Source organism: Leishmania braziliensis, chromosome 31 (assembly GCF_000002845.2).
Source record: "Leishmania braziliensis MHOM/BR/75/M2904 complete genome, chromosome 31".
In the NCBI taxonomy this organism is placed as follows: Eukaryota; Euglenozoa; class Kinetoplastea; order Trypanosomatida; family Trypanosomatidae; genus Leishmania; species Leishmania braziliensis.
The window spans coordinates 597,357-621,527 of NC_009323.2; the positions used below are offsets into that span (position 1 = coordinate 597,357).

The window sequence follows — 24,171 nt, forward strand, 5'->3', positions numbered from 1 at the left end:
AAGAGGGGTGTACGTGCGTCTGTGTCGGGGGAGGGAAGGAGGGAGGGAGGGAAGAAGAATAACGATGAGAGAGAAAAACAAAACACGCACTGGAGATCAATCAGGATGAAAGCAGAGAGGTGCGTTTTTTTTCTTTTGGGCCTATGCGAGGAGCAGAAAGGGGAGAGGAGGGGGAGAGGGGAGGGGGGGAGAAAAAGTGACGCTTCCGCGCATACACCCGCACGTGCACGTACAACTCACACACTGGTACGGACAGGAAGAGTGCACGTGTGTGTGCGCGCACGAGTCGACGATGCCGGGAAAACCAATGAAAGAAAAAAAGGAGAACGACAGACAGACAGAGAGAGAGAGGGTGACAGACAGACAGAGAGATCTGACACACGACAAAGCGAACGATATCGCCAACAGTGCCCTACCTTCATTTCACAGCGTAATGCACATGCGCGATCTTTCGACCCACCAAAGAAGGAGCGCACACACACGCCTAACAAAGCGGTGATCAGACGCACCTTCGCACCTGGCGATCTTAGTGGTCTCCTAGAAGAAACGAAAGAAGAAAAGCGAGCTAAACACGATGTGAATGCTGTAGAAACTGTTTCGCAGAACTTCGAGCAGTGCTGAAGCAGCGTGTAGGCAAATATGAGGGCCCTAGACCGATTGGCGGGTGTCCAGCAAGGATTACGTAGGAGGGAAAGGCCTGGACGTAGCAGTGGGGGGGACAGGAAGAGAGGAGGTGGTGGTGGACAGTCGTTGAAAACCACGTTCTCTTCGCGCGAACCAACACACCTGTTCAGAGACAGAGTAACACCGCCGTCATTCTCACAGAAACCCAAGAAGAAGGAGAATTGGAAGGTGTGCAGATTGTGTATGAAGGTGTGTCATAGCTCTGAGAAGGCACAGATGAGTGTGTCAAACACCCCGCTAGCGAGGTCGATCACGCCAGAGTAACCTTCGACAGCTCGATTGGGCCCTGCCCGAAAGAATTGTTGGAGAAGGGGGGAGAGAGACGTATTGTGTCCAGCACTGGCGTGAGTCGCTTCTCCACATTGACCGGAGGCACTAAGGGGAAGAAGAGTTCATTATTGGGTAATAATCTGTAATACCGCCACCAGCATTAATGGCTGCGCTCATCTCTCTTTTCTTCCCATCTGAGCCATCGCGCATTATAGCTCACTCATACCAAGGCAACGTCAGTTGCTGCCCCATATCTCCGCAGCCCCCCTTTGGAGCAGCACACACACACGCATACATACACACACACGCACAGTGTCAGCAAACCTCTAGACACCCTTCCACGCCCATTCGCAGGGCCAGCACATGGTCCTCTTTTCATCGACTACTCTGTCAACGAAGCCGTCATCAACTTCATAAACAGCTGCTTGCCATCATTGCCGAGAGACATCACCAACGCACTGAACGCAGACCCCTCGCGCTCCACCAGCTCGCGCGGCGAGCCAAACTCGAGAACGCGGCCCTGGTCCATGACGAGGATGGCGTCGCAGGCGGCCACGGTGTGCAGGCGGTGCGCAATGGTGACGACGGTGTAGTCGCGGAACGTGTGCTGCACGGTGCGCTGGATCTGGCGGTCGAGCGCGGGGTCGACGTTGGCGGTCGCCTCGTCCATGAGCAGGAAGGCGCTGCCGCGCTTCAGCAGCGCGCGCGCCAGGCACAGCAGCTGGCGCTGGCCCACGCTGTAGTTCGCGCCGCCCTCCTGCACGCGCCCGTCCAGCCCGCCCGCCTCGCCGCGCACGCGCTCCTCCATCCCCACCTGCCGCAGCGCGCGCCACACCGCAGCGTCGCCGCAGCGGCCAAACGGGTCCACGTTGCTGCGCACCGTCCCGTCGAACAGCAGCGGGTCCTGCGGGATCATGGAGAACAGCTGCCGCAGCCCCCGCACGTCGTAGTCGCGCGCGTCGCGCCCGCACACCAGCATGCGGCCGCCGCACACCTCCACCAGCCGCAGGAAGGCCAGCAGCAGCGTGGACTTCCCGCTCCCGGTGCGCCCCACCACGCCCACCTTCTGCCCCGGCGCCACCGCGAAGCACACGTCGCGCAGCACCAGCGGCAGCCCCGGCCGGTACCGCATGTCCACGTGCTCGAACACAATCGATCCGAACTGGTTATTGCCTCTTTGGCGGATGAGGAGCGGTGAGCTGCAGCTATCGAATCCTACAGACTCGTTGTTTTCCGAGGAGGTTTCTGGAGAACCTTGCGAAGTGCCGTCCTCAGCCTTCCTGATGCGCTGCACTTCCGCTTCGATTGCCCCCTGCAGGTCTTCATGATCAATGTGATCTGTCATATAAAAGACGCGCTCAATACTGTTCATGTCCGCCTCCACGGAGGCGAGTACGGTGACGATGCCGTCCAGGAGGCTGCTGATCTCGAGGGCCAGGGTAAGGCTGAGGGAGAGAAGCCCGATGTGCGACGGCAGGAATGAGACGTGCACGGCAGCCACGGCACCGAGTGCCACAGCGACAATGATGGTCGTGCTCAGCAACTGGATACGCACGGAAAGCCACAGCTCCGCCCCGAGTTGCAGGTACGAGCAGGTGAAGACGACATCGGCACAACGAATAGCCTTCTGAATAACCGCCGGCGCAGCACCGTACGCCTGCACCGTCCAACGACCGCCGATCACTTCCTGCAGGACAGAAAGCATTGGGGAGCTTACTCGATTGACTAGGCGCTTGATTTCTCGGTTCGCGCGTGCGTAGAACCTCAGAAGGTAGTAGTACGCCACAATGCAGGGTATAAGGATACCAAGCACGAACACCTGCGTTGCCACCATTGTGGCCACGGTTGAGAAGAACCGAGAGATAGTGGAGAGGAGGTAGCTATAGCTGCTCTGCAGATCGCTGTCGATATTGCCAATGTCGTTTGTGAAACGGTTGACAATGCGGCCGAGCGGCGTCGTGTCAAAAAACTGCAGCGTGGCGCAGGAAACGGAGTGGAGTAGCCCCCGGTGCACCTCGCGACTGGCTCGACGCATCACCGTCATGGAAAGCCAGTACCGCAACGGCGTGGTCAGCGCGCTGGCTAAAGAGAGACCGCTGTAGATGAGGCTATACTGCGTTGCCGACAGCGGAAGCCACTTGGTGGACCACAGCGCCAGCCATAGGGAGGGCGACACCATGACAACCTCTGTAACAAGATAGACGGCCATGACACTCATGCACACGCCGACGCCACCGCACGCCTTCATGTAACGCACGTACACGGCCCACTCCACCGCCCCCTTGAAGCGTTCCTCCTCCGTCAGAAGTTTTCCCGTGCCCTCTGTGGCGCGTCTCTCCGCCTCCGAGACCGCTGTCGGCGTACTGTCTGCAGCCGGAGGTGCCTCACAGATCAACGTACTCAGCTTCTTCACCGTGGACCTCGCCGGAGGTGATTCAGCCTCGACGGCACCACCAGCATCGCCACCGACCGCCTCCACCGCACCCTCTGCATGTCGTTGCGGTTGGGCGTAGTCACAATAGGCGGCGTAGCTCCCCTGAAAGGCAACGCGGCCCTCCTCCAGCAGCACCACCAGGTCCGCGTAGGCGGCGGCGCTGACCTGGTGCGTGGCCAGCACGCGCGTCTTGCCGGCCAGCGCGCCGCACACGCACTCGCGCATCACGCGCTCGCCCACCTGCGCGTCCAGCGCCGACAGCGGGTCGTCCAGCACGTACACGTCGCGGTCCGCGTACACGGCGCGCGCAAGGCTGACGCGCGCCCTCTGCCCGCCGCTCAGGTTGATGCCCCTCTCCCCGATCTCCGTCTCCGCGCCGTCCGCCAGCAGCGCCAGGTCCGTCGCCAGCTGGCTGCTGCGCACCGCGCGCTCAAAGGCCACCGCGTCCGGCGCACCGAAGAACACAACGTTGTCGCGCAGCGTCGCGCTCATGATCCACGGCTGCTGCGGCACGTACGCCACGCTGCGCGAGCACGCCACGCGCCCGCGCGTCACCGCCAGCGCGCCGATCAGCGCGTCCAGCAGCGTCGACTTGCCGCTGCCCGTCGGCCCCAGCACCACCGTCAGCCGCCCGCGCGGCACCCGCAGGTCCACGTCCGCCAGCAGCGTCTTTCTCTTGAGAACGTAGATGGAGTCCTCGTTGAAGGTAATTTCTGCGTTGTCCTTCTGGGTGGAGGGCGGCAGGGAATCTGGGGAGGAAACAGCGTCTTCGTGGCGTGCATGACTGATCTCAGCCTTCGAGGGTGCCGTCGCCGCATCGACTCGAGCTGGTGCTGTGGATGGGGATGAGTGATGGGAATCTGACAGAGAAACCTCAGCCTCGGAAAGCGCTGATCCTTCAGCAGCGTCAGACATGGCGCTGTTTGTCTCCTTTGCACCTTGCATTTTCTTGAGCTCCTGCGCGACGTACGTGCTGAGGTCTGCGTGCGCGAAGTCGGCTGCAACATCATTGACCAGAGCGGACGACACTGTCTTCTGCGTTGCTTCGCGGGTATATGCTTCACATGAGAAATCTGTTGGCTTCGCACAACTCGTCAGGTCGGCGATGTCCTCGATAGCCGGCACCAGCTCATCCTCAGCCTCAAAGAACATATTGAGACGCTGGAGCGAAACGAGCAGCTTTGTCATGAGCTGCAGGGCGAACGGTAACATGGAGACGCAGCCCATGAGCAGGTTGAACAGCGCGATGGCTGGGAAGACAATAGTGGGCGTCAACGTGTGGTGGGTCACGCTAAACGCAAAGAAGACGCTGGCGATGACGAAACCTGGTGTAGAGTTGAGCTGGAAGAATACAATCATGACGTCCTTCTGCAGCCTCTTGAGGTGCGAGAGCTCCACTCTGCGCAGCTTCTCGATGCGGGAGATGAAGAACGGCTCCCACGACATAAACTTGGCGACACGGATGCCGGAGAAAAACTCAGTTGTAGCCTTGACGCGGTGGTCTGTCGCTTGAGCTTTGCGGCGGTAGTCTGAACTCATTCGCTTAACGCTCCACGTTTGCAGGGGCATCAACACAAACGCCACCACCCCACCGGCGCACACGCTCGCGCCTAGCAACACATAGAGCTGGTAGAAGACTATGACCAGCATGAACGGTGTGGAGACCAGCGTCCAAAACATCATGGTGAATCGGCCCACCACCTCCACGTCCGTACTCATCAAGTTCGTCAGCCGTCCAGCGTTGAACGCGGGGTGGTGAGTCGCCTTTGAAGACATGGTGAAGACCTTCTCAAACAGAGACGCCGAAAGGGCGTTGCGCACCTGCAGAGAGCAACGGCGGCGCACATGGTACTGCTTGTTGCCTGCAAGCGTCGCGCAGATCATTGTAACGAACATGAGCGCCACGAGCCATACTCCGCGTTGCCAGCTGACGTCGGGTGCACCTTCACTCTTGAACGAGTGTGTCATCGCAGAAGACAGATCAAATGAGGAAGCGCTGCTGGCCGTGGAATCCGCTTCACTTGAATGTCTGTGCTCGCTTACATCGCTGAGATACGTCACGAGCCACTTCAGCAGGATTGGCGTCATCAACTGACAGCCATTGCGGAGGACGCCAAGAACGACAATGTGCAGTATGCTTTGGCTGAAGAGCGTCCACACACTCCACCACACCTGAATGGCTAGGGGACACCGCTGCGCCGACTCCGGTAGCTCCTTCATCAACGCTCTCGTGGATGCACCCTGGCTTGCCTCAGCCGACAACCCCAGCCGAAACACGACATCCTCCACCCGCTCGCACGTCAGCACCGTGTCGTCCTCCACAGGGTCGAAGAGGTGCTCGCCATCCACCTCGCCGCGGTGGTACGCCCCCGGGCCGTGCTCGGGGACAGGGCTGTGGCCTCGGCGGCACAGCAGCCGGCGCATGCAGCGGCCAGCCCAGCCGCCACGACGCCGCGACGGGGCCACGCGCCACTCCACGCCCGCGTACAGCTGCCGCGGCGTGCCGTACTGCTGCACCGCACCCACCCAGCGCAGCACGCCGTCGCTGGCGTCATCCCAGAGCACCCCGACGCGCGCGCCCACGTAGCCGTCCCACGCATGGCGGCGCGCCCGCTGACGCTGCAGCTCCGCGGACAGTGCGACGCCGGCGTTGTAGGCGCGGTACTGTCGTGTCGGCTTTGGCAGCCTTCTTTCCGTCAGCTGCTCCCGTGACGCCTCGTAGACGTAGTAGCCAATCCATGTGTAGAAGAGCGCGCCAAAGATCCAGCCCGAGCGGTCCTCCGCCTGCTCCTCGTAAGGTGGTTCCGTGCCCCACAAGCCACTCACTCGCTGTGTCCACAGGGAGCGTGTTATCTGCTGCTCTCTATCGCGCTTCTTAAGCTCCTCAAGATCACGCTCTGCAGCAGACGGTGGAAAGACAACTGACTCTGCTGCCCCCGTGTTCAACGGTGGCGGCAACACGGAGGAGGGGTCGTCCATACTCGCAGCAGCACAGCAGGGACACAGCTCTGCTCTTCTGGGGAACACAAATATGAGTCATATAGAGGTGGCTATAAGAGAGGGAGAAGGACAGTCTCTACGGAGCTTCACCGTAAACACAAGCTACGCAACCAAATCTTTTCGGGGTTTATCTCTGAATAGTCACACCTGCGTGCGGCTGTGTGTGTGTGTGTGTGTGCTCCAGTGGCGTGCTTGGATGTATCTGCGCAGCAAAAAATTTTCGCGCACGCGAAGCGCGTCACGAGACAAAGTGGGAAAGCAAAAAAAAAAACGAAAGAGAGAGAGAGAGTGAAAGAAGAGCGCACAAAAGAGACGGTGTAGATGAGTGACAGCCTCCGTGGGGCAACCACGGGCAGCAGAAAGGGAGGGATGTCACTGCTCGTAACACGAGTGCAGAGGTTTGAGAAGGGCAAGGAGGCACATGAAAAATAAGAAGCAAAACGAAGAGGGGCGGTGGAAACGGCGAAGCGAAGGAGAAACCAGAGATGGAACATTGAAGGGAGCTAAGCTGATGTACCCAGCAGGAGCATCGGGCAGGTCCGCACAGGGAACTCGCCGCTCTCTCTCTCTTTATGCATTCGAGACTCTGAAAGGGTGCGTGGGCAGACATCACGTCACAGAACGGGACAGAGCGCTTCGCAAGGGTGCACTCCAGGCGACCTGCGGCACTCCCAGCGCAGCTCATCATGGTCTGTACGGGGAGTCGAAGCAGAGCCCATCATAAAAAGCCACGCCAACGGCAAAAGGCAGAAAGGAGGTCGCTTTCTTGAGCAGCGGCAGAAAACGTTGAGACCAAAAAGAGGCCCAATGGGGAGGGAGAACTCCGCCTCCTGTGCGTGCCCGTCTTCTCAGATCTCTCGTAGAGAAATTCCCCCGCCCCCCCCCTCTCCTCAAAGAAAGAGAGCATACGAGCCACACAAAAACCGATTGCCCTACGAAGACATCCAGAGTGTGATGAGAAGCACCAAAGAGACCCGCGGCTGACTCTCTCGACGGTGTCTTTATCGGTGTTGCCGACGGGAGAGCAGACCAGGCGTCATCAAATACCCAAACAAAGAGTCGTACATAATGGGGTGAAAGGCGAGGGTGAGAAAGAGAGAGAGAGATGTGAGAGGGGCCACTGCGTGTGTGAGGGGGTGCATGAGAGTGAAGGAGGCGCGGAGAGGATGCGAAAGGGGAGGCTGCGCACTGTAGAGTATTCACGTCGAGTCACGCGCCAACAGGAAGCACAACAGGCGATTAGACGCGAGTCACTACATTTGCACGAGCGCAGCAGCAACAGCAGCAGTAGCAGTCACGTATCCGCACTTCCACGCGTAGAAGCAGTTCCATCAACAGCTGAACATCAGCTCAGCAGTTGTTTTGCAATGAAGTCCATGAAAAAGGTGCCGATTTTCCGCTCTCGTGAGAGAGTATTGCAGCACGACGTCTATCATAGGAAACCAAGCGGGCTGTGCAAAAATCGAGTAAAATGGTAAAGCACCGCCTCCCTCCCACGCAATGTGTGCACCCAAACACATCCTCAAAAGAAACCTGAAAAGGACAGTGGCCTCTCTCCCTCCCACCCACCCACACACCCACCCCCCTCCACTCCACTCCAGTGGGCGCAGTTGAAAGGGAGTACTGTCCCAATCACCACCACTACAACCAAACAACGTTGAAGCAACGCCCTTCACACACCCATTAAAATCGAGGCGATCACGTCAGCACAAAAACCTCAATGCCCACCGTACACACCACCGACACACCGGCTACACAGCACCGCATCGCACCACGCCCACAGAAAGAGGTGCCCACGCTCCCCTTGCTCATTGTAAAACAACGTTACACAGACGCACTCCCATACCTCTCCTCCAGTGCCACACGGAACGCCTGCTGTGCGCCTTTGCTCAGCGACCTCACCAACGCACTGAACGCAGATCCCTCGCGCTCCACCAGCTCGCGCGGCGAGCCAAACTCGAGAACGCGGCCCTGGTCCATGACGAGGATGGCGTCGCAGGCGGCCACGGTGTGCAGGCGGTGCGCAATAGTGACGACGGTGTAGTCGCGGAACGTGTGCTGCACGGTGCGCTGGATCTGGCGGTCGAGCGCGGGGTCGACGTTGGCGGTCGCCTCGTCCATGAGCAGGAAGGCGCTGCCGCGCTTCAGCAGCGCGCGCGCCAGGCACAGCAGCTGGCGCTGGCCCACGCTGTAGTTCGCGCCGCCCTCCTGCACGCGCCCGTCCAGCCCGCCCGCCTCGCCGCGCACGCGCTCCTCCATCCCCACCTGCCGCAGCGCGCGCCACACCGCAGCGTCGCCGCAGCGGCCAAACGGGTCCACGTTGCTGCGCACCGTCCCGTCGAACAGCAGCGGGTCCTGCGGGATCATGGAGAACAGCTGCCGCAGCCCCCGCACGTCGTAGTCGCGCGCGTCGCGCCCGCACACCAGCATGCGGCCACCGCACACCTCCACCAGCCGCAGGAAGGCCAGCAGCAGCGTGGACTTCCCGCTCCCGGTGCGCCCCACCACGCCCACCTTCTGCCCCGGCGCCACCGCGAAGCACACGTCGCGCAGCACCAGCGGCAGCCCCGGCCGGTACCGCATGTCCACGTGCTCGAACACAATCGATCCCGCCGGTGCCGCAGCAGCGGCCTCTCCGCCGTCGGCAGCCGCCGAGAGCGCATCACTGCTGCACGCCTCTACAGCACTCTTACAGCCGCCCATGTCTTCCGTCGGCGCGTTGTCCGTGTAGTACAGCACGCGCTCCACGCAGTTCATCGACGCTTCCGCAGACGCCCCATATATGATGAAGCGCGACAGCACCATTGTGATGGAAGACGCCTTGCTGATGGTGAGAGCCAGCAGCCCGAGGTTCATGTGCATCCACGGCAGCTGCGTGGAAAGCACACCAAGTACCGCAAGCCCCGACACGGCAACGTTACCGAGCAGCTCCACGCGCACCGACAGCCAGTTGCTTCCCATGCACTGCATGTAGGCGCATGCAAACACGCCGTCCAGCCGCTCCAGTACTTCGCGCATTACGTCACGATCGCGGCCGTAGGTGCGGATGGTCCAGTGCCCCGCCAGCACTTCGCTGAGGATGGAGAAGACGGGGGAGTTCGAGATGTTCAGGAGGCGCTGCATCTCGCGGTTGGCAGCGCAGAAGAAGCGAAAAATGCGGCTGTAGACCACCACCGCTGGCACCAGTATGACCAGGACAAAGGGCTGCGATGTGATCATGAGTAAAAAATACCCAATGAGGTAGAAGAAGAAAAAGAGGAGGATGTCGACACTGGCGGGGAGGTCCCAGTCGATGAGGCCCATGTCGCGTGACATGCGGTTGATGAGGCGGCCGTGCGGTGTGACGTCGAAAAAGGAGAGCCGTGCTCGGGTCAGGGTGTGCAGCAACCCCGCATGAACAGAATAAGACGCACGGCGCATTGCTGTGAAGCACCACAAGTCACGGGAGGGAGAGACGGTGATGGCCACAAGGACACTTGCCACATAGGGAGCTAAGCGCCAGTACGCAGAGAGCCCTTCGAGCATTCCTCCTGACCAGAGGGAGAGCCACACGTCTGCAGACCGAGAGACCGCCTCAGTGACGAGGAAAAAGATGAGAATACTGCAGACAGTACCCCAGCCGCCACACGCCTCAATGTAGCGCCGGTACACCGCCCACGGAACAGCACCCACCGCCTTTTCCTCACCACTCTCCACTACCGTCACGTTCGGCACAGCCTCCGTCAGTGCGTCACTGAGTACGCTGTGTGTCAGGGGGTGCGCTACGCACAGCACAGCAGCGTTCGACTCCAGTGCCGTCTCCGTCAACGCACGCGACAGCGCAGCTTTCTCCTCCAGCACATCGTCAAGCTTGGCGAGGTCGACAGCCGACGCCAGCTCGCTGACAGTGTGCGCGGCATAGCTCCAACTCTTGCTGATACCGCTTAAGCTGCGCTCGTAGTGCACGCGCGCGAAGTCCCGGTAGGCGGCGTAGCTCCCCTGAAAGGCAACGCGGCCCTCCTCCAGCAGCACCACCAGGTCCGCGTAGGCGGCGGCGCTGACCTGGTGCGTGGCCAGCACGCGCGTCTTGCCGGCCAGCGCGCCGCACACGCACTCGCGCATCACGCGCTCGCCCACCTGCGCGTCCAGCGCCGACAGCGGGTCGTCCAGCACGTACACGTCGCGGTCCGCGTACACGGCGCGCGCAAGGCTGACGCGCGCCCTCTGCCCGCCGCTCAGGTTGATGCCCCTCTCCCCGATCTCCGTCTCCGCGCCGTCCGCCAGCAGCGCCAGGTCCGTCGCCAGCTGGCTGCTGCGCACCGCGCGCTCAAAGGCCACCGCGTCCGGCGCACCGAAGAACACAACGTTGTCGCGCAGCGTCGCGCTCATGATCCACGGCTGCTGCGGCACGTACGCCACGCTGCGCGAGCACGCCACGCGCCCGCGCGTCACCGCCAGCGCGCCGATCAGCGCGTCCAGCAGCGTCGACTTGCCGCTGCCCGTCGGCCCCAGCACCACCGTCAGCCGCCCGCGCGGCACCCGCAGGTCCACGTCCGTCAGCACCGTCTTGGCGCGCAGCTCGTAGTGCGTGTCACCCTCGCCGCTGCTTCTGCGGCTGCGGGGTGGTGGCAGCGGCACAGCCTTGTAGGTGCTCACCGTCGCGTTGCACAGCACAGCACCTACATCGTCGCCCTCCCCCGACGCCAGAGCCTCCTCAAGGATGTCGCGTGCCTGCGCGTCGTCAGCGGCGAGGAAGGAGGTGAGGCGCCGCATCGACACCAAGAACTGCGCATACACACCAATGAGGTTCGCAATGACCTCAAAGGGGATATCCAGGAGGCCGAGCAGCGAGAGAATGGGGTAAATGACAGCGGGGGACATGGGCTTACCCGTGCGGTAGTAAGCCACAATGACCGCAGCTGTTGTGCAGGTTGGCACACACTGGGAAAGCAACGAGGTAGCGATGGAAACGAGCTGGTATCGACGTACAGCACGGAGCTCGACTCTTCTGCGCTTATCGATCTCCCTCTCGAAGATGTCCTCGAGACTCATGAACTTGACGGAGCGGATGCCGGAGAGGAACTCGTTCACAAAGCGAATGCGGGCGTCAGAGAGCTTTGCCATGTCTAAGGTATAAGCGTACGTCATTCTTGTCAGAACAACCTGCACCGGCAAGGAGGGTAACAGTACCACAATGCTGATGCCCGTCATCTGCCCAATGCTCCGGTAGAGCAGGAACACAGTAACACACACTTGAAGTGGCACCGTCACTGTCATCCACAAGACGTAAAGCATGCTCTCTACACTTGCCACATCCGTCGAGATGAGGTTCACGATGCGTCCAGGGTTCAGCTCAGGACGCCGGAGTTCTCGCGACGCAATGCACAGGCACTTGGCTGTGACGCAGGAAGACAAGGCCGACCGAATGGCGTACGCGTTACGGTGAACAACCTGAATGTACTTCTGAAGGGCAAGACTGCGCACGAGCGCAATGCTAAAGAGGAGAAGGACGCTTGCCAAGGTCTGCCACGCACCACCCCTCATGCTCTCGCCCTCCGCAGAGCTGAATAACTCCGAAGACGTAGAAGCCGCGCTGCTGGCGCCGCTGCTTGCACTATCAGCAGATGGAGTGTCTGCACTGCTCTGGAGGAGGCGAAGGTACCAACTGAGCGCCATGGGAGTCAGAAGAGTCGAAACCTCCACTGTCACACGCAATAGCCCCAAAAGAAGCAGTTGCCAGCGGAGAACGTGAATGAGAGCCCGCGTTACAGACATGCACGTCGGTGGGGCGGGAATGCCTATCCCACTCTCCGCTGATGTTCCCCCACCGCCCCCCTCTGAGTCGCCGCCGGGACCCTCTCCGGTAGCTGATGCTCCACGGGCCTCCCCTTCGGGCTTTTCTCGCCAGAAAAACACATCCTCCACCCGCTCGCACGTCAGCACCGTGTCGTCCTCCACAGGGTCGAAGAGGTGCTCGCCATCCACCTCGCCGCGGTGGTACGCCCCCGGGCCGTGCTCGGGGACAGGGCTGTGGCCTCGGCGGCACAGCAGCCGGCGCATGCAGCGGCCAGCCCAGCCGCCACGACGCCGCGACGGGGCCACGCGCCACTCCACGCCCGCGTACAGCTGCCGCGGCGTGCCGTACTGCTGCACCGCACCCACCCAGCGCAGCACGCCGTCGCTGGCGTCATCCCAGAGCACCCCGACGCGCGCGCCCACGTAGCCGTCCCACGCATGGCGGCGCGCCCGCTGACGCTGCAGCTCCGCGGACAGTGCGACGCCGGCGTTGTAGGCGCGGTACTCCCGCATGGGGCGCGGCAGCCGATCCGCGCTCAGCTCCTCTCGCGCCGCGCGCTGCATGAGGTCGCCAATCCATGTGTAGAAGAGCGGGCCAAAGATCCAGCCCGAGCGGTCCTCCGCCTGTACGGCATAGGACGGCTCCGCCCCGTAAAGCGAGTGCATTTCTTTTTGTGTAGTGCTGCTAAGGGATGACCGCGTGGATCGCTCTGCGCATCGTCGTTTGGGGAAGCAACGGCGTACGCTAAGTGCGCGAGCTGAGGAGTGGCGCGGAGCCCGTCGGTTACTTTCTTTTCGCTCAGATCGAACACCGAGATTCTGCGCAAGGAGTGTCCAGAAAGAGACAGGGAGACTCCGAGCAGAGTGAACACCAGCACGACCAAAAGAGATCGCAAGCGAGCGGCAATGTCCGCCAAATACCCTCTCACAATGAGCACAATAACGTCAAAGCAAGTCAACGGGAAGAGAGAGAGAGCGCGCCCCGTCACGCGCGCAGCCACCGGCAAAAACACCTCGAGTATGCGCTGTGTGGTGACTATGTCGTTGAATGTGTGTGCGTGTGTGCGCCCAAGACCCTGTAAGAGGCCTCAGAAGCGAAGTAAAAAGGGGCGAAGCCCCGAGTCGGGCTGCCACCCAAAGCAAAAAGGGGGGAGGGGGAAATATAATGCTGGTGAAAAGACGCAACCGAACAAAAGGCAACGAAACAAGGCGAGCAGGTGAAATGGGAGTGTGGCAGCAACGACACAAATGCCGAATGGTGCCGAGAAGGGTGTGTGTGTGTGGGGTGTGTGTGTGTGTGTGGGGGGGGGGGGGGGGGAAGAGGAAGCTCAGCGACGGCAGTGCTTGCAGTGGTACAGAGATGCACAGCGCGGGAAAATGAAAACGAGAGGGAAATGTGGAGCGAATGGGGTGGGGGTCACCTGAAGGGGGCGCAGAGAAGAGGACAGGGGAGGAGGCGGAATACGCAGCGTTTGTACACACTTGTGGCGCTCGCCACAGGAATGCACCAGACCGACGACCACGAGCGAAATACACGACACACCCTCGCAGTCTTCCGCGCCTGACCTCTGCCACAGCGCTCGTGTAACGTGAGTGCTGATGCTTCGCTGATGGCCACTCGTTATCCAAAAAGAGCTTCAATTTCAGTTCCAGTGTGTCCACACTGTCGTAGAGCACGAGGTAAGCTCTACCCCACCCCCGGATCTACCACAGGCCAGTAGTGTACTGCAAAGCAGCGCAAGACACGTGCTGCACCGATGGCGTCTCAGCCATCGAGACACGCCCGCTGCCTCAAGCTCCACCCGCACTACACTCCGCAGGTCATCTCATAGCAGCTCCCACTGTACCGGTCACCACCTGGTGCATCCCTCGGGGGGAGGGGGGCTCAGACTCCCCACACTAGTAGGCAGTGAAGTCCGAGTGAAATGCGTTCCAGCCGCGCTGAGACTCTGCCCATTACATGGATGGCGCAGACGTGTTTAGGGTCGCAGGCCTCTCTGAAGCAACGCCCTTCAGGATCTGACCGCCGACATCAGTAGCGATACATCGCACTGACCTCCCTACCTCGCAGGCACACGGCCCTGACACCACCAGAAGAGGTTCGGCATTGGTAAGGATAGACAGCTGCTTGGCTTCCCCAGAGCGAGTGGTCGTACTAGACCCTTTTTGCCAGGCTGAGTTTTCCCGCGTCATCGAATCACTGGACCCTGAGACGAAACACGGAGGAAGTGTGCATACAGAATGAGAATGAAACTACAGAAGGGAGGAGAAGAGAAGTTCGCACTCATAGGTGAGCAGATGTACAGCATTACCGACAGAGGGGAGAGGAGACAGAGAGAGAACACACGCCGGCATCTGATTCCGTGAAGAACTAAGAAGCAGCAAGATGAGAAGAGCCACCACACTGCCCAGTAAAGATCGCCTTGGTGGTTCACCCATTGCCATATAATGAGGTAAGTAGCATCAAGAGAGAAAGCTCGAACGCGCTGAACAGCGCAGCTCCGCACATCTATCCAGAAGCACGGATGTGCGCCACACAGCTCATCACAAAATCGTTGTGCGCAGCGTCGGCCATGTTCGACTTCGCACACCACCACCTTCATTCAATACCGTGTAAAATACCTGCTGGGCGCCTTTGCTCAGCGACCTCACCAACACATTGAATGCAGATCCCTCGCGCTCCACCAGCTCGCACGTCAGCACCGTGTCGTCCTCCACAGCGTCGAAGAGGTGCTCGCCATCCACCTCGCCGCGGTGGTACGCCCCCGGGCCGTGCTCGGGGACAGGGCTGCGGCCTCGGCGACACACCAGCCGGCGCATGCAGCGGCCAGCCCAGCCGCCACGACGCCGCGACGGGGCCACGCGCCACTCCACGCCCGCGTACAGCTGCCGCGGCGTGCCGTACTGCTGCACCGCACCCACCCAGCGCAGCACGCCGTCGCTGGCGTCATCCCAGAGCACCCCGACGCGCGCGCCCACGTAGCCGTCCCACGCATGGCGGCGCGCCCGCTGACGCTGCAGCTCCGCGGACAGTGCGACGCCGGCGTTGTAGGCGCGGTACTCCCGCATGGGGCGCGGCAGCCGATCCGCGCTCAGCTCCTCTCGCGCCGCGCGCTGCATGAGGTCGCCAATCCATGTGTAGAAGAGCGGGCCAAAGATCCAGCCCGAGCGGTCCTCCGCCTGTACGGCATAGAACGGCTCTTCACCAAAGAGGTCTGTCATTCTTGGCGCAGTGAGTGATGTAGCGGAAGTTAGATGACGCACCGATGAAAGCACTGTCGGGAGGTCACACGGGCAAGGTGGGGCGCTTCAGCGCGAAGCTCGTCTTCTGCAGGAGATGCGAACATTCACGCAGCGGTAGTCGAGGCTTTGAAAGCGTCGAGCAGCACGAGGGAAGAGGGCGAAGAAAAGCAGACAACTCACGTGGCACGCTGTGCAGCCGTAGTGGATCTGCGGCGAAGCAACGTAGTGTGCGCCAGCTGTTGAAGATTGCGAAGCTCTAGGGCAGAAATATGTAGAGTATGGCGGTAAAAACGCCTGTGCTAGAGATACAGGAGCACTCCCTCGGCTATAGCAGCTGAGGCTCTGGTAGAACGATGCTGCCAAAGAGAAAAAGGGAGCGGGTGGGGAGAGGGGAAGCAGAGAGAAGTCACAAAAGGAGTCACTCCCTGGGCGGCAGTGGGGGGGGGGGGTGAGGAAGTTTATCTGTTTTTGTTGGCCGATGCTCACAGCCGTCGTTGCTCCCGACACATAGGCATCGGCCAGCTGAACCCGGCGAGGGTGAGGCGGGGAGAGGAGTGGTGGTGGGAAAACGTGAAAGGAGAGGATCGCGAGCTGCGGGTGGGGGGCCAACGATGACAATCGGGCTTGAGAGGTAAAAAGAGAGTAGTAGGAGGAGGAGGGAGGGGGGGGGAAAGAGGCATAAAGGCGACGAGGAGCACCACGAGCAAGAGACGCCACGTAAACCAATTTAAGGGCGCAGGGGAAAGGCAAACAGAGGCGCGCACTCACCAAGCCGAAGGAGGGAAAGGGGAGCGGTAGAGAGAGAGAGGGAGGGTGGGTAGGGAAAGAGAGCTCAAGCGAAACACGACAAGGAGAGAAAGAAAGGAGCCGAAGGGGTCTGGCGGAGGTAACAGCGGTGCTCCCGGTATGCGAGTGACGCACAAACATGAATGCTCAAGAGGAAAAAAAAGACACCCGACAGCCCTGTCAGGGAGCGAGAAGCAACAGGGAGGCTACCGCGCTACCACACCACGCTAGCCCAATAAGCACGCAGCGCACAATCACGACAGCTTGCGGCCACTACACTTGCGTCTGCCTTCGGTATGCTCGCTTCTCTATGTCAGACGCCCAGCTGCTCTGCCGCTGCAGTGCATCGCCGTCGCCTCACAGGGTTGCCAGTGCTGTTTTTATCGCCCCCGCGGTGCAACGATGAGTACGGAGCGGAAGGACGACTAGAGTGACTGGAAGAGAAGACGGTAAACCGCTGAGTTAAACGGCAGAAGCGCAAGAGCCCTTCTTACCATCCTCGAACAGGGGCGGTGGAAACAGAAGAAGGGGATGGCCCAACAGAGATGTGTGCCTTCAAGAGCAGAGCAGAGAGCCGAAGGCACAGGAAGGGAGAGGAGCGACAAAAGGGAATTCAGTGGAGTGCGAGAGACAATGTGAGTGATGTAAGTGGCGGAAAGCGATGCGCAAGGCAGGGTGGGGAAGGCCAACCCCTCCATGACACCACGCACTAGTGGTCTACTTTTCTTCTTGGCTGTGGCGGCGTCGCGGCCACTCCTGATTGTGTCGGCACTCACATGAGCTGCGGCACGTGCCCCGGCCTCGCACCCACTGTGGGCACTTTTTTTCTAGGCGTGTGGACACGCGTTGAAGGTGGCGTGTACACCCGATGATGTGCCTTTCATAGTGGTTCCTTTTTTGCTACTGCGTCACGCCTTCTGTGGTGTGGCATCGGACTCCTTACCGCAACACACAGCAGAGTCGTAGTGGTGCAGTGAGGCGGAGAAAGGCACGGAGAGGGGGAGAGAGAGAGAGCAAGAGAGAACAATATGCCCCGGATAAAGAAGACAGGAAGAGCGGGCGTTCAGCGACACACACCTGCACACAGGCACAGGCAACGCCCACCATACACTAGACAGGAATGATGACACAGAAGAAACAGAGCCTGAAGCAACTCACCCGCGCCCCGCAAGCGCACAGAAAGAGGAAGACAGAATCAGCCAGGGAAGTGAGGAAGCGCAGGAAGGCCCGTCATTTCCGTGTCCTTCTCTCATCCCCGAAGCTTCGCTGCCAATAGCCCTCTCTACGCCGCAACAAAAAGACGAGTGAGCAAAAAAAGGGGGGGCTGAGGAAACCGAGCAAGAAGAGGGGGGAGAGGGCCCACGGCAATGCACTCGAGCAGAGGAAAGGGAATAACAAACACAAATGTATGCGCAGCCAAAGGCAAAACGGGTCATGGGCTTCAGCAGAATATGAGAGAGCACAGAGAGAGGGAGGGAGGGGCAAGGCTCAGCATGCCATGTGCGCCACCAACTCTGTTGAGAATGTGTTAAGCACCGCAGTAGAGCTGCGTCTCATGCTGTACTACTACGCCTTCCCTCCCAAAGAGGCAAAGGAGAAAATAAGCTGTTAGTCCTGCCAGACGATCTGCAGGAGTGGGGCGCTCGACTCTCGTTCTAGTAAGGTGGCGCGCGCCTCCAATGCACTAACGCGCATCTTCAGGTGTCGAATGGCCTCAAGCACTGAACGCTTCGCCGCATTCTGCTCCAGTACCGTGGTACAGCTCTCCAGGCCCCCGACACGACGCTCCAGCGCGACGATGTCGTCCCAGAGAAAATCTCTTCCATTCACGCGCAGCTCGGTGCTTTTCTCACGTGTGGTTCTGTGCAGCAGCGCGCCGTCAGCGACTGCAGCGTTCCGTTCCGCCTCGAATGGCTCTTCAGAGGACCACCACTTGGCATCTGAGAGATGCCGTGCACCGTCGACAGGCGCAACAGCAGAATCCGAAGGGAACCAAGAGGCGATGTCGTCGGAAAACAGCTCTCGGTTCTGTGGCAGAGAGACCAATGGCCCCGACGGCAGCGGTTGCCCCTCCACTGCTGCCCCCGATAACCTATTTGAGCTCATTGCTTGTACCACTGTGCGGGTTAGAGTGTGGGCTGCCGAGGTATTCGCAGACAATTGTGCGCTTCTCACGCGAAGCGCAGAAGCCGATGCCGTGCGGAGCCCTGACCGCCGCCGCTGAGCATCAGATGGTAACGAGTGTGAGGTGCCTGTTGGAGAACGGGAGGGACTTGGGGAGGAGGCAGCAGTGATGGGCTCTGTCGAGTGTCTCATCATAGGTGCATTGAAAGCACACGAGTGGGAGGGCGAGGATTCCGCTGAAGCAGGGGAGGAAAGAGAACACTCGAAAGACAGCTTGTGAGCCGGTGTATACGATTTGGCCGGCCTCGGCGACAGCGTTGAGGTGGGATTTGCTGCTGCGGACGCGCGAGGCACAGCAGGACATCGCTCCGCCGACCTCAGCATTTTCTCCTGCGACTCAACAGAAGACGTGTTGTGAGTTGTGCTGAGCCTTCCGTCCATCCTCAAAGAGGCACGTTGCCGTCGCTCTGGTATGAGTGTGGAGTGAGCTCCGTTGTGTGTGGCATTTCTGCCCGCACTGGAATCCCGCGTTGCAGTCACAAAACACTCGTCCCTCCCTGGAACCGGCACTCCACTCGGCTCGCTAGTGGCGGCTGCCCGTTGTGGTGGCTCGTGGGTGGCGGAGGTGGCTTGGCGAGGCGTGCCTGCAAGCTGCAAGTGAAAGTGACTTGCCGGATTTTGACAGCCTTGCTTGGCGCGGTAGCGTGCCAGCGCCGAGCCTGCAAGAGACGGCGATGTCAGCTGGCCCTGCGGGGGCACGGGGGTGCCGCGAGCTGGAGTGCCTACAAGTGCCTTAGCTCGCAGCGGTGTGATGCCGGTCGGCTGCTGCTGTTCGACAGTTGCCGCCGCTGCTTCGGTGTCTTTCGTGGGAAGGGGCAACGAGGGCGCCTGTTGTAGCGGTGGTGGCGAGACAAAGTGAGGTAGTGCAGCGGCGTGGTGCACCCACAACTGATTCTCGTGGTGCTCGCATCTTGGAGTAGTGGCAGTGAAACGATCAATGTCGCAGCGCTGCGGCGGCGTAGCTTTGGTGGCAGCTCTCTCTTCTCTTCCGGTGTCTGCGGTGCTTGCTGCTGTCCTTCGCGACGGCAAAAGAGACGGCTGATCTGGCCATGTCTTCGTGCCCGTTGCAGAAGCCTCCACTATCTTCGCTGTGGCTGAAATAGAGGTATACGCGAGAACAGGTGCGACAGTGCTACTGCGTGGTGTGAAGCTGCGACTCGCCGTCAGTCCAGTACTCGCTGTTTGTGAAGGCTCCGCACTCCTTGCCACCTGCGCTACGCTCGGCAGGTCACCCTTTTGAGTATTATGCCACGCCGCCAGGGTCATGCGCGGCTGCGATGGCGGACGTTGTTTCGCCACCTCGCTGACTATCAACGTCCTCGAAGCCTCCACGAATGAGCAGCTGCTGCCTGCGCTACGTGCGCTGGAGATTTGTATTGGTGATGCCGCCTCTAAGATGTCTGTTGGCTGTTGGATTGAGGAATTCGTTTCACCTGCCTTCTTGGCGGCTGCAGGGCTGCCCTCGTTGAGAGATTGCCTGCCACACTTAGCGCCCCTCTCTCCTACCCGCTCTACATCAGCTGCAGAGGAGATACAACAGCTGCGATTTGCAGTCACTGCTTGATGGGAACGTGGGGGCGACTGCAATGGCGTCAGCGAGTCCGCCAGGTCACTACCCAAAGTCCCCGTGGGCTCCAGAGAGGTGGGGGTTGCGTTCGCAAGAGCTGCCTTCAGTCGCACTACTTCGTGCTCAGACTCAGCCGCACAGTCACCACGGGAGGAAGCCTGCGCAGTAATACTTACCTCCTCCGAAGGTAGTTTCTGCATGCACTTGTAGACCTCGGTCTCGCAGAGATCGAAGTGTTTTGAAAGCGCCAGCCGTCGAAGGGCGTCCTCGTGGCGTGTGAAGGAATCCCACACCACAACGTGGCGGCATTTCTCGCTCGAGGTGTCCGGATCCATATCGGTGTACGGGTTGCTTCCATGCGTCGATGTGCTATCCCTGGCGTCGCCCATCGCTATGACACCCCTGGAAGGGGTTAGTAGGTGGCCGGGGGGGCTGTGGCTGCTGCGAGGGGACGTGGATGGCGATGATTTGCAGCAAGCTGGATGAAGCATTGTCCTCACTAGCGGTGTACCCTTGAGGGAGAGCTCCTGCGCCCCTGTAACGCGGTTCGCAGAAGGCGATTTAGTCTTCTCGCCCTGGTATGCTCCGGGGAAGGACTGGCGCGAGGAGCTGCAGCTGCTCGCATCGCGGGCACAGTGAGAGGTGGTTGCCGGTTGCGTATCATGGTGCTCCACTGCGAGAGATGTGAAGTCCCGCGGCGCAGCAGTAGAGGTAACGGCGCCCTCCTGCCCCAGTGCCTTAGCGGTCCGTCGTGCATTCTCTCTCCCCGTGCCCTTGGCTGATACGTACAATGATGCCTCTGCAGTCACCTTTGCCCTGGCTGTGCTCAACCGGGTCTTAATGTCGCTCAGCACAGGGGCAAAAGAGACCCGCCTCGTGGCACGGCTCGAGTGCGTCAGTGACGGCGGGGTTGACATGTTTTGTTTGTTCGTTGTTTGCAGCTGAAACGGAAAAGAGAGGCGGAAAGGCAAACAGAAGAAAAAAAAAAGGGGGGGCGAATAAAGTCTGAGAAGAGAGCCCCACAGCAAGACCGCTCGATAAGCCACAGTGGAGCGCAACTCGCAGGCACGAGCACAGGCGGCCAAAGAAGCAAAAACGAAAAGAGATGGCCAATGGTGGGAAGCCTGACAACGAAAACACAACGCCGTGCGTGCGCGTCCCTGCAAGAAAGCTGAAGCCCCCAACACCGCCTCCGGGTTGGTTGATTTACGCTGTGGAGGACGACCACGCTTGGGTGTTGTGAGTGCGCTTCGGACGCTTTTTTCCCCCCACCTTCCTCTCCCTCAGCCCGTTTTCCTTCGCCCTTCCTTCCTTCCTTCCTTCCTTCTTCGGCCTCCTCTTTGCGAGGCGCCCGTGTGGGCTGTCGCTTCCGCCTGGGAAGCGGCCAGGCCAGAGAGAATGGCCAGCCAAAAGAAAGCGCCTCTCAGGGGAAGTGAATGGGGGGGGGGGGGGGGGCTGCGACCAAAATTGACGCTGCTTTGACGCTAATGAAAGACCCCTGCGTGTTTAGCGTCGCAGCGAGGAGATGATGGATATGATAATACAGACTGCACAGAAAGCTCTGGCAGAACCGCCACCGCCTTCGCGCTCGGTGAAAGGCGCGCAGAGTGGAGAAGAATCAATAAGGAGAGAGGAAGGGGGTGAAAAGTATGCAATATGGGGCACATGCTCTAACGCCCACTCGTGCCGGGGTGTGGTCGAGTAAGCGCTTGCGTGCGAGCAAATACGCTGGCAGCACGTCCGCACCTGTCACAAGGTGAAAAACATTCACCAGACCATTGAGGCGCGAGTAGATGACCGAAGCACAGAAAGGAGCCCGACGACCTGAAGATCGCTGCATCGCCTTGAAAGCGTACGCATACATTTTTTTTTGGGGGGTTCGTCTTTTCCGCTGTTTGTGGGGGAGTTTTGCGAGGGAGTAAACTGGGTCGAAGGGCTGTTCGAAGAAACATGGCTCGAGAAAAGGAGAAGACAAACATGCGAAGCGTTGGACACCCAAAGGGAGAGGGGTCAGTGGGGAAGAAAGAGAGAGAGGCACCATCGGAGGAACGCATGACACGACGCGGAGCACGGCAACGACAGAGAGGAGGGAGGGAGGGAGGGAAAGAGGGAGAGGCACTGCAGAGGACATCAAAACCGACGAGCAGAAAGAAGAAGAGAAAAAATTTAGATACGCGAACAAATTATGGAAAAACATGCGCTAATCAGCAATGAAGACATCGCCCCAGTGATCGGGAGACGCCGGACGCGCGGGCAGCCACGACGACACAAGCACACCATTGCCAACAAAAAGGCCGTATTGCCATGCCACCTCATCCCTACAGCTTTATGGAGAAGCATAAGGCTGGTTACCTGCACCTACCTACATTTCTAGAACGGGAGAGAGACGAAAGGGAAAAGAGAGAGAGAGAGAAGCTCATAGGCGCTTGGATGGAGATGGCATGTGCACGAACGGCAGGCAATGGGGGAGGAGGCGGAAACAAACATGCAAAGCCGGAAGCGATGAAAAGCAGAGCAACGCGAGCCTTGACGTGCAGCGACGCCTCCCTCCTGAAGGAGCCAAACGTACGGCAGAGGAGAACAAAGAAAAACGGCACGACTCACAAAAGTGGCCCCCAACCAGCGTCGGTGGCAGCCCACTCATATAAACGCACACTGCACATCAAGGCGCACGAAAGAGAGAGGGAGAGGGAGGGAGAGAGCTGAGCCCTCTGTGTACAGAAACCCAAGTGGGCCCGGCATACTTGAGGTAATTTGGCCGCACCTCCCCCCCCCCACACTCACATACGTCCTAAGACACAACGCAGGTACCAATGAGTGCGCAGGTAGAAGCCCTCGACTATTTGACGACGGCGCCCTTGCGCCTTCGCTGCTCCTGACAGTCCAGAAGAATGCGCTGCACTCGAGCTCGCTGGTGGCTCACGCGCCGGTCGCGCTCTGCACCGCGACCTCCATCCAAGGCATCGCTATCGTCTGTGAACCGTATGTGGGCTGTGCGCTGCTGCGCATTGGCAGACCCGTCGCTGAAAAGAGATCCCCCTTTCTCCACTTGCTTAGAGTAGGCAGCTTTCGCTAGCAACAATGCATTGCTAACATCAGCCTGCTTGCTTTCCGCCCTATCAACACCGTCCTTCACAGAGCTGCTCACCTCTCGAGATACCCTTCGACTCCGCACGTCTACGGTGACGTCCGCCGTCGATGAGGAGTGCTGCCATGACGCTCGCATTCGCTGAATCCGCTCATTCACAAACGGAGAGACGCCGGTGAGGGACGCACCGCTCCTGCGAGCCCGGCAGGAAGGCGGCGCGCACGAGTTGTTAAACGACGCCGAGTCGCTGGGTGACGGCGCAGCGTCCTCTCCACTCATCATCAACGAGGACGCGCTTGGTCCACCGGTCCAGACGCCAGCTCTACTGTTGTCGCCCGCTGCCACCGTGTTACATTCTGCGCCAAAGGCTACCGCATAAGCGCCGATAGTGAGAAGAAGATCCCGGTGTGCCTCGTCGGGTGCCGGCACGGCGGAGGGCAGCGGGATGCGATATGGCTTGAGGTCCTCTGAATCGTTCGTTGGCAGCAGCAGCGGCGTGAGGTCAAGAGGCGGCACAAAGACCGTTGGCGGCTTGGCTTCGTACGTGGCCTCGTCTCCACACCAGAGTCCGCTTCCTTCCCATTGGCTGTCGTCATCGTCGGTTTCGCTTGCGCAGCCGTGATGGCGCCAGGTGTGAGTATTGCCTTCAGAGCTGCTAACCCCCGGTGTGTCGCAATTCGAGTCTTTCTTCCGGCGCTCCTTTAAGACTGACACGGTCTCCTTGTGCTTTGCCATCATACTCGTGGACGTCCTTGCCGGCGGAGGCATCTCACGCATCAGCGCAGCGGCGGCCGTCATCTTTGTCGGCGTGCTCTCCTTACCTGGCGCCTTCCTGGGCCCGTAATTCTTCAACAGTGCGTTGATGCTCTGTTCGAGTTTGTCCAGCTCGTGTAGCTGGATGTCACCGAGAGCAGCGACGGTAGAGGTGGGGGCACCATCCGCGTCAGCAACCACGGCAGAGGCGGGAGTATGAGGAGGCCACTCTGCATCATCTACGAGAGTGTTGTGGCTTTCAGCTATGTCTTGACCAGAGGGGGGTGCAGGTGCTGAGGTCAGATGTTTCTCGGACACCATGTCCTTGTCGAAGAAGGGGGGTGCACAAGGAGCTGGCACAGCTACGTTTGTGGAGCGGTCGNNNNA

General features: G+C 60.0%; 5 protein-coding genes across 5 annotated transcripts; all 5 read right to left on the reverse strand.

Annotated features, from left to right (window-relative positions):
- Positions 1-1,336: 1,336 nt before the first annotated feature.
- LBRM_31_1500 (p-glycoprotein e) lies at positions 1,337-6,367 on the reverse strand (the record flags this gene model as incomplete). Its single annotated transcript, XM_001567097.1, has 1 exon — positions 1,337-6,367. The coding sequence occupies one exon, from the start codon at positions 6,365-6,367 to the stop codon at positions 1,337-1,339; it is 5,031 nt and encodes a 1,676-aa protein (XP_001567147.1).
- Positions 6,368-8,212: 1,845 nt separating this feature from the next.
- LBRM_31_1510 (putative p-glycoprotein e) lies at positions 8,213-12,829 on the reverse strand (the record flags this gene model as incomplete). Its single annotated transcript, XM_001567098.1, has 1 exon — positions 8,213-12,829. The coding sequence occupies one exon, from the start codon at positions 12,827-12,829 to the stop codon at positions 8,213-8,215; it is 4,617 nt and encodes a 1,538-aa protein (XP_001567148.1).
- Positions 12,830-14,707: 1,878 nt separating this feature from the next.
- LBRM_31_1520 (multidrug resistance protein, copy 1-like protein) lies at positions 14,708-15,385 on the reverse strand (the record flags this gene model as incomplete). The annotated part of the gene is made up of 1 exon (XM_001567099.2): positions 14,708-15,385. One exon carries the CDS (start codon positions 15,383-15,385, stop codon positions 14,708-14,710), a length of 678 nt encoding a protein of 225 aa, XP_001567149.2.
- A 2,415-nt stretch (positions 15,386-17,800) lies between these two features.
- LBRM_31_1530 (conserved hypothetical protein) lies at positions 17,801-20,860 on the reverse strand (the record flags this gene model as incomplete). Its single annotated transcript, XM_001567100.1, has 1 exon — positions 17,801-20,860. One exon carries the CDS (start codon positions 20,858-20,860, stop codon positions 17,801-17,803), a length of 3,060 nt encoding a protein of 1,019 aa, XP_001567150.1.
- A 1,922-nt stretch (positions 20,861-22,782) lies between these two features.
- On the reverse strand, positions 22,783-24,105 carry LBRM_31_1540 (conserved hypothetical protein; the record flags this gene model as incomplete). The annotated part of the gene is made up of 1 exon (XM_001567101.1): positions 22,783-24,105. One exon carries the CDS (start codon positions 24,103-24,105, stop codon positions 22,783-22,785), a length of 1,323 nt encoding a protein of 440 aa, XP_001567151.1.
- Between the last annotated feature and the right edge of the window lie 66 nt (positions 24,106-24,171).